The 14,766-nt window shown below is 36.3% G+C and overlaps 3 protein-coding genes across 7 annotated transcripts; 2 read left to right on the forward strand and 1 right to left on the reverse strand.

The window, feature by feature from the left end:
- The first annotated feature begins 82 nt into the window (after positions 1–82).
- Positions 83–3,292, forward strand: LOC111439135 (putative disease resistance protein RGA3). Its single transcript, XM_023076876.1, has one exon. It carries the CDS (start codon positions 83–85, stop codon positions 3,290–3,292), a length of 3,210 nt encoding a protein of 1,069 aa, XP_022932644.1.
- Positions 3,293–4,789: 1,497 nt separating this feature from the next.
- LOC111439128 (disease resistance protein RGA2-like) lies at positions 4,790–8,973 on the forward strand. Of its 5 annotated transcripts, none has more exons than XR_002709761.1 (2): positions 4,790–8,382; positions 8,720–8,973. XR_002709761.1 is itself a non-coding variant. In XM_023076859.1 (2 exons), exon 1 carries the CDS (start codon positions 4,902–4,904, stop codon positions 8,121–8,123), a length of 3,222 nt encoding a protein of 1,073 aa, XP_022932627.1. In that variant the 5' UTR covers positions 4,790–4,901; the 3' UTR covers positions 8,124–8,161; positions 8,254–8,616. The 5 variants fall into 5 exon arrangements, 3 of the variants coding, with proteins under 3 accessions (XP_022932627.1, XP_022932628.1, XP_022932629.1); XR_002709762.1 differs by lacking the exon at positions 8,720–8,973 and adding an exon at positions 8,484–8,508; XM_023076859.1 differs by lacking the exon at positions 8,720–8,973 and having other exon boundaries at positions 4,790–8,161; positions 8,254–8,616.
- Positions 8,974–9,820: 847 nt separating this feature from the next.
- LOC111439131 (eukaryotic translation initiation factor 3 subunit H) lies at positions 9,821–13,983 on the reverse strand. The gene is made up of 12 exons (XM_023076869.1): positions 13,837–13,983; positions 13,641–13,720; positions 13,044–13,160; positions 12,844–12,947; positions 12,193–12,259; positions 11,394–11,527; positions 11,274–11,322; positions 10,952–11,023; positions 10,755–10,856; positions 10,552–10,619; positions 10,224–10,376; positions 9,821–10,078 (listed from the first exon to the last, which is right to left on the reverse strand). Exons 1-12 carry the CDS (start codon positions 13,844–13,846, stop codon positions 10,021–10,023), a joined length of 1,014 nt encoding a protein of 337 aa, XP_022932637.1. The 5' UTR covers positions 13,847–13,983; the 3' UTR covers positions 9,821–10,020.
- Between the last annotated feature and the right edge of the window lie 783 nt (positions 13,984–14,766).

Consider the following 14,766-nt stretch of genomic DNA (forward strand, 5'->3'; position numbering starts at 1 on the left):
TTTTATGAGGATTCTGTATGCTTCATTTTGGTGCACACAAATCCTCTAAAATTGCAAACTTTGAGAATTCAAGAACAAAAACATGACGGAATTTTTGTGGACCTTTGCAGTACAGGAATTGTTGAAGAAGACGGTGAAGCTGGCCGCTGAGCAGATCGGCCTGGCATGGGGATTCAAGAAGGAACTCTCAAAGCTGAAGGACTCTTTACTCATGGCACAAGCCATCCTAAGGGATGTTAACAGAGTGAAGGCCGACCTTGACTCCCTTAAGCTATGGGTGAAGAAGCTTGAAGATATCATCTTTGAAGCCGATATTTTACTTGATGACCTCGCTTATGAAGATGGTCGACGAAGGGCTGAATCTGGAAATGGTGTGATGGTACGTAGTTTCTTTTCATTCTCCAAAAATCCCCTTGCTTTTCGTCTCAAAATGGCAAATAAAATCACAAATGTCGCTAAAAAGTTGGATGAGCTAGTTTTTATAAAAACTCCTCCGAGATGTGTTGGAACAACATCAAATGAAGCTGAAATTGATCTTAACCAAGTTCGAGAGACGGACTCCTTTCTTGATGAAATTGGAATTATTGGGAGGGAAACTGAAGTATCATATATAGTAGATAAGCTAGTTGTTTTACCCATTGTTGGTACGGGTGGATTAGGAAAAACAACTCTGGTGAAGGAGGTTTTCCATCATGATATGGTAAGGAAGAATTTCGATATATTTATATGGGTCTGTGTGTCTCATCCTTTTAAAATCAATAAAATTTTAAGAGCAATCAGAGGATCCTTGAATCCTACATTTGGTGGCTCAGATGAAAGGGAAGTCATTCTTCAAGAGCTCCAAAAGTTATTGAGTGGCAAAATGTATTTTCTTGTGCTGGATGATGTTTGGAATGAAGAATCCATTCTATGGAATGAGTTGCAGGCTTGTTTGCTAAAAATCAATCAAAATAAGGGAAATGCTATAGTTGTGACTAACCGAAGTGATAAAGTTGCAGAAATTATGGAGACAAATGACATACATCATTTGAGTCAGTTACCAGATGATCATTGTTGGTCTTTATTTCAAAAATGTGCCTTTGGAAGTAATTTACCAATAATTCCTGATGTCATTCGAGGACAGCTTGTTAAAAAATTTGGTGGCATACCATTGGTTGTGAAAGTGTTGGGAGGAATGGTGAATTCGTGCAAGAAGGACGAGGGATTGCAATTGACTTTGGAAAACCTAGTGAGAATTGCATTACCAAAGGAAGATCTTATTTTATCCACAATCAAATTAAGCATCGACCGTCTGCCATCTTCCTCATTAAAACAATGTTTTGCCTACTGTTCAAATTTCCCACCCGACTTTTTCTTCCGTAAAAAAGAACTTGTTCTAATGTGGATAGCACAAGGGTTTATTCAACTACCCAATGGAAGCAATGTAACGATGGAAGATATTGGAGCGAGGTATTTTGATATTTTGTTGTCTCACTCCTTGTTTCAAGATATTGTCAAGGACAATAGAGGAAAGATGATAGGTTGTAAGATGCATGATCATATACATGAGGTCGCATGTGCTATTTCAAATGATCAAAGTTTGAGAAGGCACCTTATAATGGATGGAAAATCTGTAGGGGATGAAGTTCTTTTGATCTGTCAAAGAAGAAGAACAGTTTGTTGTTCTGAAAGTCTACCTTTTGATAATCAAGACACGATCACCAACTTCATCTACTTGCGGGTTTTAATTATTCGTTATAGGCTCATAACTGAATTGTCAGATACTATCGCTCAATTGAAGCATTTGAAGTACCTTGACATTTCAAATTCTGGAATAAGTGAGCTCCCAAAGTCTATTGGTTTGCTTTACAATTTGCAGATTTTGAAACTTAGATGGGATATAAAGCTTCCTACCACTTTTACAACATTGGTCAACTTAAGGCATTTAGAATTTGATTTTGATTATAATAATCAAATTAAGGAAATGTCTAAACATTTAAGTCGAATGACTCAACTTCAAACACTTCCTGATTTCATAATCGGGTACGATCATGGACGTAAAATTGAGGAGCTTGGACCTTTGAAAGACCTTAAAGGTAAATTAAGCCTTTTTTTTCTTGAGCGAGTCAAAAGTAAACAGGAGGCTATGGCTGCAAATTTAGTAGAGAAGGAAAATATGTCTGAACTAAATTTTGCATGGAGTATTGAAAGAGAAGAATGTAATGGCGGTGATTTGAATGTGTTGGAAGCGCTTCAACCACACAAAAATCTTCGATCATTGAGTATTTCTTACTTTGCAGGACAACTTCTACCCAATGGTGTTTTTGTTGAAAACTTGGTTGAGATACAGCTATGGCGTTGCGAAAGATGTGAAACTTTACCAATGCTGGGACAGTTGTCCAAACTTAAGGTTCTTCAAATGCATAGTTTAAGTGGTGTAAAAAGTATTGGAGATGAATTTTATGGGAATTATTGCGAAAGTAGAACTTTATTCCCTAAATTGAAAAGACTTTATGTGTGGAAAATGGACAATTTAGAGCAATGGAAAGAAATCGCCGCTCTATCGAATTGTACAACTTTTCCTCATCTCGAAAACTTAACCATTGGTGTTTGTCTCAAACTAACGAGTATTCCAAATATTCTTGTAACTCATAGCCAGAAATTGGAAGTTGACACGGGTAATGCAGGGTTGTATTCAAACTTGCAAAGTCCTCCACAGCTTCAATCTCTATCCATTAGTTGTTGTAAATGTTTGATAAAGCTACCAAATTGGTTAGAGTTTTGTAGCTCACTTGAAGATTTGTGGATAGACAACTCTCGTGATGATATTTCCCCTCCAAATTTGCAAAATATGCAAAACTTGTCTTCATTAGGACTCGAAAACTTTCATAATTTGCCAGAGGGGCTTGATGGTATTCATAACTTGAAAAAGTTGGTAGTTAAAGGGCCAATGGAGGGTTATGATTGGAGTCGATTCATACCCTCCAATTCACTTGAAGTTCTTGAGTTGCATGAAACAGGAACTAACAGTTTAACACAAATTCCTCGACAACTTGAGCACCTCACTGCTTTAAGATCGTTAATTATTGAGAGTTTTAATGACGTTGAATCTTTACCCGAATGGTTGGGAAACATTACATCTTTGAAGACATTGAAATTAAGTCAGTGTAGAAATTTGAATAGCTTACCCTCGAAAGAAGCCATGTCAAATCTGACTAACTTGGCAGTAGTCAGATGTTCTCAGCTTAAAATGGATGAAGGTGGTGTTGAACGGGAAAAGGTTTCTCATGTACCCTATGTGTGGGTAGAATGAAACAACTATTTTATGCTTGTTTCTTTTGATTGATATTTTTTTATTAGTTGTATTTGAAGAATTGTATTAATTTTGATATTATATTAATTAGTTACTACGGCTTTCTTTCTTGATTCAACAATTTTGTTACTCTCCTTCCTCTCATTCTTCGCCCTTTCCCTATTTTAATCCCTCTAGACTCGTTACGTAATAAAAGGGTTTAGATAAGGTTTGTGTATGCTTCATTCTTTTTAGTGCACACAATTTTTGAAATGGCAAACTTTGAGAATCCTGGAACAAAAATATGTTGGATTTCCTAGATTAAAACGATTCACAGTGTTTCAATGTTCCCCGCTTGAACTAAGTAAAGAGAGCATTGAACATACCAAAGTTTCTCATGTAGCCCGTATTCATATATTCTAAAACCATTATTTTTACATTTGTTTCTTTTCTTTGTACTTTTTTTTTTTTTTAGTATTTAGGTTAGTCTAAGTTAAATTATAATTTTATTCCATTGATTTTATCCCTATATTTACTATCGTTTTCACGGTTAGGTTTCAAAGCATACTCGCCACTCCATTAACAATTCAATTCAATTTTATTTTATTTTTTCACTCTTATTTTGGTTTTGGCTGTGTTTATAAAAGCTTCATTATTTGTTTATATCCTCTAATGATACTCTTTATACACTTTGATTGAAGTACTAAGCAGTGTGAACGTTCATAATTTCATCTTATTAGAGTAACAAAAACACATATCATAAATGAATAATTCAAACTTGATTTCTTTAGACAAATCGAATAAAATAAGTATGGAGGAAGTCGTATAGAATTTTGGTATAGATGGTGGAAGTGCCAGCAAGCAAATTATTCTATCATCGCCAAGTTGGTAGCACTAAACCATAGTATTGATACCCCATGTAGGACCTATGGTGCCTGGGAGAATAGAGGGCAAGGGCTGCATGAAAGGTTAAAGGAAGAGCCATAGCATAACCCTTCTCGAAGATAAGGGGATCAACAGCCAATTTCTTCGCCACCAACCGAATAAGAATAATATCCAACATAGAGATTGGAGCAGCGATAGCGGTGGGCCATGGATTAGACAAGAGCTTATGAAAGGCAAAGTTGAAATGCAAAGATGCTGGATGACCTAAAAAGATAAGCACTTATTCGCTCAACAATTTTCTTAAAAGTCGAGTTGTCCTCGATCACACCCCACTACTCACAGGAACATTATGTCATTGAGAGAGTTCGATTTTTAGAGAGAATCTCAGTAATCATTTAACTAACGAGGCTTCTTTCTGAAATTTTGAAACTAAAAAATTTTCAATAGTTTAAAATGTGTTTTAGCTGACCATTCATTTTCTCTTTTGTCTCAACCAATCAAATCAAAATGGAATATAAAAAAGCCTAAAAGCTCAGCAGGAATACATTCTTCGAATGCAGACCGACAGCATCACAAAAAATAAAGTCTTCAAGCATCAATTATTTTATTCTCATTACTGTTCCTTTGGAGGCCACCTTGCTAAACCTGCTCAATCTTGATAGTCAGTCTAGATGTTAGATTCATTCGGGTGCACACAAATCCTGTGGAATTGCGAACTTTGAGAATTCAAGAAGAGAAGAGAAACATGGCGGAATTCCTGTGGACCTTTGCTGTACAGGAATCGTTGAAGAAGACGGTGATTATGGCGGCTGAGCAGATCGGCCTGGCATGGGGATTCCAGGAGGAACTCTCTAAGCTGGAGGAAGCTTTATCCAGGGCACGAGCCATCCTAAGGAATGTTGACAGAACGAAGGCAGACCATGAATACCTCAACCTATGGGTGAAGAAGCTTGAAGATATTGTCTTTGAAGCTGATAATTTACTCGATGAGCTCGCTTATGAAGATGTTCGACGCAAAGTGGAAATCGAAACGGTAAGCATCATTTCATTCTCCACATTTTATATCAAAATGGCAAATAAAATCCCAACGGTTGCTAAAAAGTTACAAGAGTTCATTTCCACAAATCCTCCTCCGCTATGTGTTGCTACAACATCCAATGAAGCTGAAATTGATCTTAACCAAACTCGAGAGACGGACTCATTTCCTGAGGAAATTGAGTTCATTGGGAGGAAAACGGAAGTATCATATATAGTGGATAAGCTACTTGCCCTTGAGAGTCAGAAACCTCTAGTTGTTTTAACCATTGTTGGCACAGGTGGATTAGGAAAAACAACTCTGGTGAAGAAAGTTTTCCATCATGATATGATAAGGAAGAATTTCGATACAACCATATGGGTATGTGTATCTCATCCTTTTAAAATCAACAAAATTTTGAGAGCAATCGTGGGATCCTTTAATCCTACATTTGGTGGCTCGGATGAAAGGGAAGTCATTCTTCGGGAGCTCCAAAATTTGTTGAGTGCCAAAAAGTATTTGCTTGTGCTTGATGATGTTTGGAACGAGGAACCCATTCTATGGAACGAGTTGAGGGCATGTTTGGTAAAGATCAATCAAAAGGTTGGAAGTGCTATAGTTGTGACTACCCGGAGTGGTAAAGTTGCAGAAATTATGGAGACAGATTACATACATCATTTGAGGCAGTTACCAGATGATGATTGTTGGGCTTTATTTCAAAAATGTGTCTTTGGAAGTGATATACCAATAATTCCTGATGTCATTCGAGGACAACTTGTTAAAAAATTTGGTGGCATACCATTGGTTGTGAAAGTGTTGGGAGGAATGGTGAAATCATGCAAGAACGATGAGGAATTGCAATCGACTTTGGAAAATCTAGTGAGAATTGAATTACCAAAGGAAGATCTTATTTTATTCACAATCAAATTAAGCGTGGACCGTCTACCGTCTTCCTCATTGAAACAATGTTTTGCTTATTGTTCAAATTTTCCACCAGACTTTCACTTCTACAAGGAAGCACTTGTTCGGATGTGGATAGCGCAAGGGTTTATTCAACTACCTAATGAATGCAATGTAACGATGGAGGATATTGGAGAGAGGTATTTCGATACGTTGTTGTCTCGCTCCTTGTTTCAAGATGTTGAAAAGGATTATAGAGGAAAAATTGAATATTGTAAGATGCATGATCATATACATGAGGTCGCATGTGCTATTTCAAATGATAAAAATTTGAGAGAGGATCTTGTAACGGATGAAAAATATGAAGGTGGTGAAGTTCTTTCGATCTGTCAAAGAAGAACAGTTTATTGTTGTGAAAAAATAGCATTTGATATGATCACCAAGTTCATCTACTTGCGTGTTTTAATTATGGATCATGTGTTCATAACTGAATTGCCAGATACAATTGGTAAGTTGAAGCATTTGAGGTATCTTGATATTTCAGGGTGTGGAATAAGTAATCTCCCAGAATCTATTGTTTTGCTCTACAATTTGCAAACTTTGAAGCTTGACGAGTGTATAAAGCTTCCCACAGAGTTGACAAAGTTGGTGAACTTAAGGCATTTAGAGTTTGATTGGTATGATATAAATCCTAAGCAAATGCCTAAACATTTAAGTCGAATGACTCAACTTCAAACACTTTCTAGTTTTATAGTTGGGTGTGATGACGGATGTAAGATCGAGGAGCTTGGACCCTTAAAAAACCTTAAAGGCGATTTCAACTTGTTATATCTCGAGCGAGTCAAAAGTAAAGAGGAGGCCATGACTGCAAATTTAGTAGAAAAGGAAAATATTTCTCAACTATGTTTTAAATGGAGTATTGAAAGGGAAGAATGTAACGACAATGATTTGAATGTGTTGGAAGGGCTTCAACCACACAAAAACCTTCGACAATTGAGAATTCAAAATTTTCCCGGTAAACTTCTACCCAACGGTATTTTTGTTGACAACTTGGTTGAGATAAATCTACTCGAGTGCACAAAATGTGAAACTTTACCGATGCTCGGACAGTTGTCTAAACTTAAGGCTCTTCAAATTACCAAGTTGAGTGCACTAAAAAGTATTGGAGACGAATTTTATGGAAATTATCGCGACAGCAGAACTTTATTTCCTAAATTGAAAGCATTTCATATTTGGTTCATGGACAGTTTAGAGCAATGGGAAGAAGTTGATACTCTGACGAATTGTACAACTTTTCCTCATCTCGAAAGTTTAATCATTCGTTATTGTCTCAAACTAACGAATATTCCAAACATTTTTGCAACTCATGGCCAGAGGTTGGAAGTTGACACTACGAATGCAAGGTTATTTTCAAGCTTTCAAACTCCTCCAAAGCTTCGATCTCTACACATTACAAATTGTACAAGTTTGATAAAGCTACCAAACTGGTTAGAGTTTTGTAGCTCACTTGAAGATTTGGAGATAGACAACTTTTGTGATGATATTTCCCTTCCAAATTTGCAAAATATCCGAAACTTGTCTACGTTAGAAATCAAAAAGTTCGAAAATTTGCCAAAGGGGCTTGGTGGTATGCATAACTTGAAAAAATTGGTGGTTGAAGGGCCAATGAAGGATTATGATTGGAGTCGATTCGTACCCTTAAATTCGCTTGAAGAGCTTGTATTGTCGGAAACAAGAACTAATAGTTTAACACAACTTCCTCGACAACTTGAACTCCTGCCTGCTTTAAAATATTTGCATATTGAGAATTTTGATGGCGTTGAATCTTTGCCGGAATGGTTGGGAAACGTTATATCTTTGGAGACATTATCATTACGTGAGTGCAGAAATTTGAAAAACTTGCCTTCCAAAGAAGCACTGTCAAATTTAACTAAATTGAATCGCTTGTTAGTATACGGTCGTTCCCAGATTGATGCGGTTGAACGGGAAAGAGTTTTCCATGAAACCGGTATCCATGTGTCCCGTGTCGGCGTTCCACTGTGGAATTCCTAGGTCAGTTGGTGGTATTCAGCTTCGTCGTGGTCTTTCTGGTTAGGGTTTTTAATTGGGATCGGATCTCGTTTTGGTAACCAATTTAGTCCCCTATCCATGATGACTTCAATGGCTCTGACTGATGTTTCAGATGAAGTTTCGAGGAATGGGGCTTGGGTTGGAGATAGATTGCCAAAATGGTGGCCGCCGGCAGTTCCTAGACGGATTTCCACGGCGAATAGGCAGGGATATCAGATAGAAGCTGACAGATTAGTACGAGGTTAGTGCACAAAGAATTCTTATAATGTACAAATTTCACATTGCCATTACGTTATACTCTTGATTGCAATTTGAAGCTGAACTTACCCTCTTCATTTCCAGCCCTCGTGGACAGTAGAATGAGCTTACCCTCTTAATATATCTTAATTTCCAGCCCTCACATAGTTTTATGGGCTTTGTTTTTTCCTAATTTTATTTGGAAATTGCAAAATTAATCTAAGGAGCTTAAAAAAATTGGCCCGGAATACAATGTTTGAATGCAGGCCGATTACATCACAAAAAATGAAGCCTTAGAACGTTGTTTCTTACTTTTCAAACGTCAATTATTGTGTTTACAGGTTTGTTGGAGCCCGCACTGTTAAATGTGATCAATTGTGAGAGTTTAGGTGGGGTTTCTGTATGGTGCACATAAATCCTTTAGAATTGCAAACCTGCACCATAATTTAATTCAATTTTTGGAAGCAGACTATAATATCTTCGAATATGATTTCATATTTTTCGATGGAGTCCACCTTGTTAAATGAGCTCAGTCTTCGAAGTCAAGACGCGTAAGATAATAAAAGGGTGTAAGATGGAGTTTCTGTATGCTTAATTTTGGTGCACACAAATCCTCTGGAATTGCGAATATGGCCTGTAATTCAATCTTTGAAATCAGAGTATAGACTTTTCGAACATGATTTCATACTTTTCAAACATCACTTTTGTCCGGGTTATTTGGTTGGAGCTCACCTTGTTAAATGAGCTTAGTCATCAAAATCTAGCCTGGTTATTTTGTTGGAGCCCAAAGTCCGTGTATCCTAGAACAACTATATTTTATGCCTGTTTCTTTTGATTGTAATATTTTTATTAGTTGTATTTGAAGAATTGTATTAAATTTGATATTATATTAATTAGTTACTAGGGCTTTGTTGATTCAACAATTTTGTTATTCTCATTCTTCGCCCTTTCCCTTTTGGGATCCTCTTCCTTTCTCGCCTCCTGGAATCAACGGGATGACTCCCCTTCTTGGAACTTCATTCATTAAATACAAATGTGATCAGCTTAAAAGGGTTACTATTGGACACTTCAAACTCATCTCTTGCTAATGGAGAACAACAGATTCCAAATGGTGTACGAGAAATGTGACGTACACGGGTTCGGGGTGATGATTCTGGAGATCGTGACAGGAAGAAGGCCGGTGGAGTATGGAGAAGACCATGTGAGCAGTTACTTCTGCGCCTTTGGAGGATTGATCTGAATTAACTTAACTTTGTAATTTCGAGTTGTCACAGATGATGAACAAATCGTAAGAAATTCACAACGTCTATATTCCAACCTATTTTTTATTTTCCTCCGAAAAAGCAAGCTAACCAACCAAAACTAACTTGACTGATTTAAGATCCATCGAAAAAAATTATGATAAAAATCACGTAGAGCTGTCCCTAATCTTTGAGAGCACGTTTATGGAGCAAATCGAAACGACGATATTTGATTAAATTAAAAATAGATTACAGCAACTCTACGACTCATATCAAAATAAAATCTCTTGTTTTACTCTTCCCAATTTCACATGCATAACAAAACAAAAAAAAAAAAAAAAAAAAAAAAAAAAAAAAAATAGACGCTGCGAAGAGAATAGATCTTCAAAAGCGTCAGAAAGTTAATTGTCATGTAAAGCCTTCATCAAATGAAGTCTGTTGAAACTCTGTCCCGCAACCCTGAAATTTTTCAAGACACAAAATCATCATTCAATTCTCAGGGCATTGAACAAGAATATTAGGTTCTCCAAGATAATGATAAGAGGAGTGAATGAAATTATTCATTTTTGGACAATAAGATTGGTAGTAGTAGGTAGCATCATACCCATTGATTTGGTTGCAGTAGTTTCCTATTTGATTGGTTATGAGATAGCTATCCAAACGTGATGGCTCAGGGAGTGGTTTAAAGATGGGGTTCGCAGGATCCTCCTCAGGGAGAGGTTCTTCTCCTGCTGCCTTCCTCGCCATGTTCTCAGCCCTGCAAAACACATTCCATAACTTTGTGAACGTGCAATTTATGTTGATGTGCAAATATATCTTACAACCGTTTTCGTAAAAATCCAAGTAACAATTCCCAACCATGATCATTGATGCAACAGAAATGCACACGAATATTAAAAAATATACGTTTTAAATGAGCTAAATGGATTCACCTTCTCTTCTGAAGCCATGCTTGCTGCTGAGCTTGCTGACGGGTCAGACTCCGATAATAGAATTGAAACTGGAAAAGAATATTGAATTATATTGTGCCACAACCAATCGTACAACAGAAACTAGAGAAAGATTGAATTGTATAGTGCACATAACCATCATTAAAAAAAAAAAAAAAACAGAAACTTCAATAAAGGGCACGAACCTTCTGCTGCTCCACCGACAAATCATCCATACATTCAATAAGAAATTCCACATTCCTCTCCATAAATGGATTAGTTGAAAGTTGTAGGCGGTCATAATCACACTGAAATAGCAATGATGTTATCAATAAAGACGAAAACAGAAGATACAATCTAGATCACCTACTTTTAAGAAAAGGACCGACAAATGATATTTTACCTGGGTGACTGGAGAGTCAGCTTCAAGCTCAGTCATAAAAGCACTAATGAGGGCTGAATTTGAAACTTTTATCTATAAAGACACGAGATAGGATAGAGATTTGGTTACAATGTCTACTCAGAAAGTTTGTCAACCTAAAATGACTTTTGAGCAATCATCAATAAGACAGCAACAGGGTCCAACAACGGATTGAGGAAAAAATAAGATAGAAACGAGATTTAAACCACAGAAAAAACAACAAACAAAAAACATAACATAATCATTCGATTAACTTCTATAATAATGTTAAAAAAATGAATAGATACAGGCCCAAGTGACTTACAGGTATTTCCTCAAAAATATCAACCCATGAGAAATTCTTCTCCCTCAACCTGTTGCAGCAATACAAATAAATTTTAATAAGCAACTTTACTTAAAAGAATAAAGCAAAAGAATTACGTACTTCTCTCCTGTAAAGTTGTTACTGCGGTAAAGCTCCATAAAAGAATCTGAAAGCTTCAATGCCTTGAGAGCTAAGACGCCTTGATTAGACCTTGATGGGTCATAAATAATGCAGACACACCGCCTGATATTTTCCTGCAAAGTTATGTTTTAATAGGATGACCTACCCTATAAAAGTGAAACCTTGAAGAAGGAAAATGAAAATAATGTGCCATAGGGTAGAAAAAAGTAGCCTCATTGCTGGTGTCCTCAAAGAAGGAAAATAAAATCTGGGTAATTGGGTAAATGCTAGCTTCAAAGATAAGATTCCTCATACAGAATATATATCAAATACACTTTCTTTGTTTTGGTACTTATCATTTACTACACTTCTTCCATCTTAACCTTCATCCTTGAATTCAATTATCCAGGTAAAGATTCCTTACTTATCTTTATGGTTGAAACAAAATAATTCCGGCCTTGCAAAGGCAGATCTTCCTTATCTCCTTCTATACTCAAGAAGGAAGCAAGGCAATGGAAGAAGCCTTCTTCCTCCAACTTGTCACAAGAATTTCCACAACAGATCAAAACAGCAAATAAAATAGCCAGACACAGAAAGAAAAGAGATTCAAAAACTGTGTAGTTGACCAAAATTTCACATTTAACGCATATGAACACATATAACGCCTTAAAATTTGAAGTTCTCAATTTTTGAGTTAACGAATATATATAAAGTGGAACTTAGTAACCATGAATAGAGAAATCATTGCAAGAATTCTATAAAGAACAACATATAAATAAGAGAGTGACTAAACTAATACCTGATAATTCATAAAGGTCTCAATCAACTCTACAGTCTGATATGAACCTAAGAAGGTTGACTGGTACCTGAATATGATTAAATAAAATGTCAACCACTCCACATGAACAATGGGAATAAAGTAGTTTCAGTCTAAGTTCATTTTTCAATAAAGTCAACCAATACAGCCAAAGAGCTCCACCAACACAGCAGGGTGGGTGTATTAACATATCATCGAGGCCAAGGAACAGAACACTTCTTTCAGTATTGATGTAGCCAAAGGAACACCCATATGAAGCATTAACCTTACACTCATACATCCCAAACTCACAAAATAAAAATGTTTGCATACAACCAAGACACTAGAGAATAGTTCTAATGACTAGTTGAAAGTCAGGTTTCAGGCATGGACCATAACCTCCAATAGTTGGACAAAAGTAAAATAGTACCAACTGCATACTATTCTATTTCAAAATAAAAAAAATATAAAAAAAACACATCTAACAGTAGATGAGCAACAAAAAAAAAATTATAACATATGGAGGTAGAAAAATAAACCATACAGAAAACAAGTGAATGCATATGAACAGAACAAACATACGTGCATATACACATTATTTGTCCACTAATAATGCCAAGTCCACCATGTACATACACAATAACGTAAGCTTACCATCCAACAGTGTTATTGTCAACATTGACTTCTCTCAGACATCTCATCATTTCAAGCTGGTAATTAGCACCATCGGCTTCAATCTCCTCATCCTCCTCTCGTGTCTAACAGATAAAAGTTAATAAATTAGAAGAGGTTTAAGAGTATAACAAAATCCCTGAACCATAAAACAAAACACAAAACAAACTGCCTCCTCATACCGGGAAGGGAAAGCAATTGGTAACTTCAAGAACGCTACCAACATCTAACCCAAGAAGTTGCCCAGTCACAAGGGAGGGTGAAAACTCCTTGCAATGCTTGATTATCTTCAGTATAACCTGTAGAGTTGACACAAAAGGTTTTTACCTTGACATAGGGGTACAAGACCAGAATTCAAGAAAATAAAAATAAGTTCAAAACACTTGTCCTCACTAATTGCTCGCCCTATATAACAAACCAAAGCCTCAAATATAATCATTTTTCCTCCGGTAAGAATACAGCCGCGACAGGAATGTGGCAAAACCGAAAGTACAATAATTCTGAATCCTAATTGGAAGGCAAACTAATTATCAAATGGAAAATGGAAAATAGTGTTGTATAACGCTAAGCACTCCGTCGCAACCACTAAAAGAACCCAGTAACCTTCGAACAAACAATAAAGTATCCTCTGAATTACGGTGTTATAAAAAAATTACCGAACGTATGAAATGAAAACATCCGTTTTGTTTATGTGGTGGACGAATTAATAACACGAATTAGTTCTAATTAGTTCAATCTAAACCAAACGCAAAACAAGAAAAAGAACAGGAAAAAATTACCAAGCCTTCAATCTGAACAACTCGGAGAGGGGATGCCACCTCTTCCGTGACGGCGACCTGCAGAAAAGATCTAGCCATTGCTGCACCACCACAAACGCATTCATCAACAACGAAACAAGCCCAAAATCATACTTCCAAATCAAAATTCAAACGCACGAACGACAAGCAAGAGAAGCAAAAGAGGCGTTATACATACTGTTTGCCATGATCAGCGATTCGCAAAGCTCGAGGATGATAGAAGAAAGAGCTGAATTGAATCGCAGAAGCGGCTTCGCGCGTCTTTCAGAGGTGCGAAACTACGAGAGTTTGTGAATAAACCCTACCAGCGGCAGCACAGTCCGGTGATGGGCAAGAGAAGAAACAACTCCCACTGTGGGCCCAGTTTGGGTTAAATGGGCCGAATATGTATATTGAAATCTTTAATTATGGGCCCAAATAAAAACAGAAAAATATCAAATTTAGGGCTCCGTTTTTTTTTTTTTTTGCATTTAAAAAATTTACTAAGATTTAAATGTGTTTTGAAAAATTAAAGAGCTAAAAAAAAAGGAAAATAAAACGCTATTTACATTGAGAGTAATTTTCATCCACTTTTTTTTTAAAACTAAAACCATTAGTTTATTAGTTTAAATAGTTTTTATTTTATAAAATATACATTTTTAATATTATAATTAATAAAGTTTTTTAATACCTTGATTTATTAAATTATGGGTTTAGTCGACTAAAACAAAAATACTATCCATGAATTAAATAATTCATAGGTGGAAAAGGATGGATGGGACAAAAGTGAATAGAACAACTTTTGATGTTACGTACCCTTTTCCGGCGTTAAAGGAATAAGCAAATTGAATTGAGTTATATAAATTCTTAACAGAATATCACGTGATAATTGAAACAACGACATGATATTAACTACTTTGGGTATAAGTTCTGGTAACATTAATTTTGGACTTTCAAACTGTCTCATTATTGACTTTGTTGCCACTCCTAACAATCCTATCTTCGATCAAACTTCCACTCAACCCTTCTCTATCGACCCTATTTGTCCATTAGCTCACACAAGTACGAGTCACGTTGTGGGATATTCTCTGATGGTGACAATCGTCTATTACACCATTTATCTCATTCC

The sequence above is a fragment of the Cucurbita moschata genome, unplaced genomic scaffold (genome assembly GCF_002738365.1).
Source record: "Cucurbita moschata cultivar Rifu unplaced genomic scaffold, Cmos_1.0 Cmo_Scf00086, whole genome shotgun sequence".
NCBI lineage: Eukaryota > Viridiplantae > Streptophyta > Magnoliopsida > Cucurbitales > Cucurbitaceae > Cucurbita > Cucurbita moschata.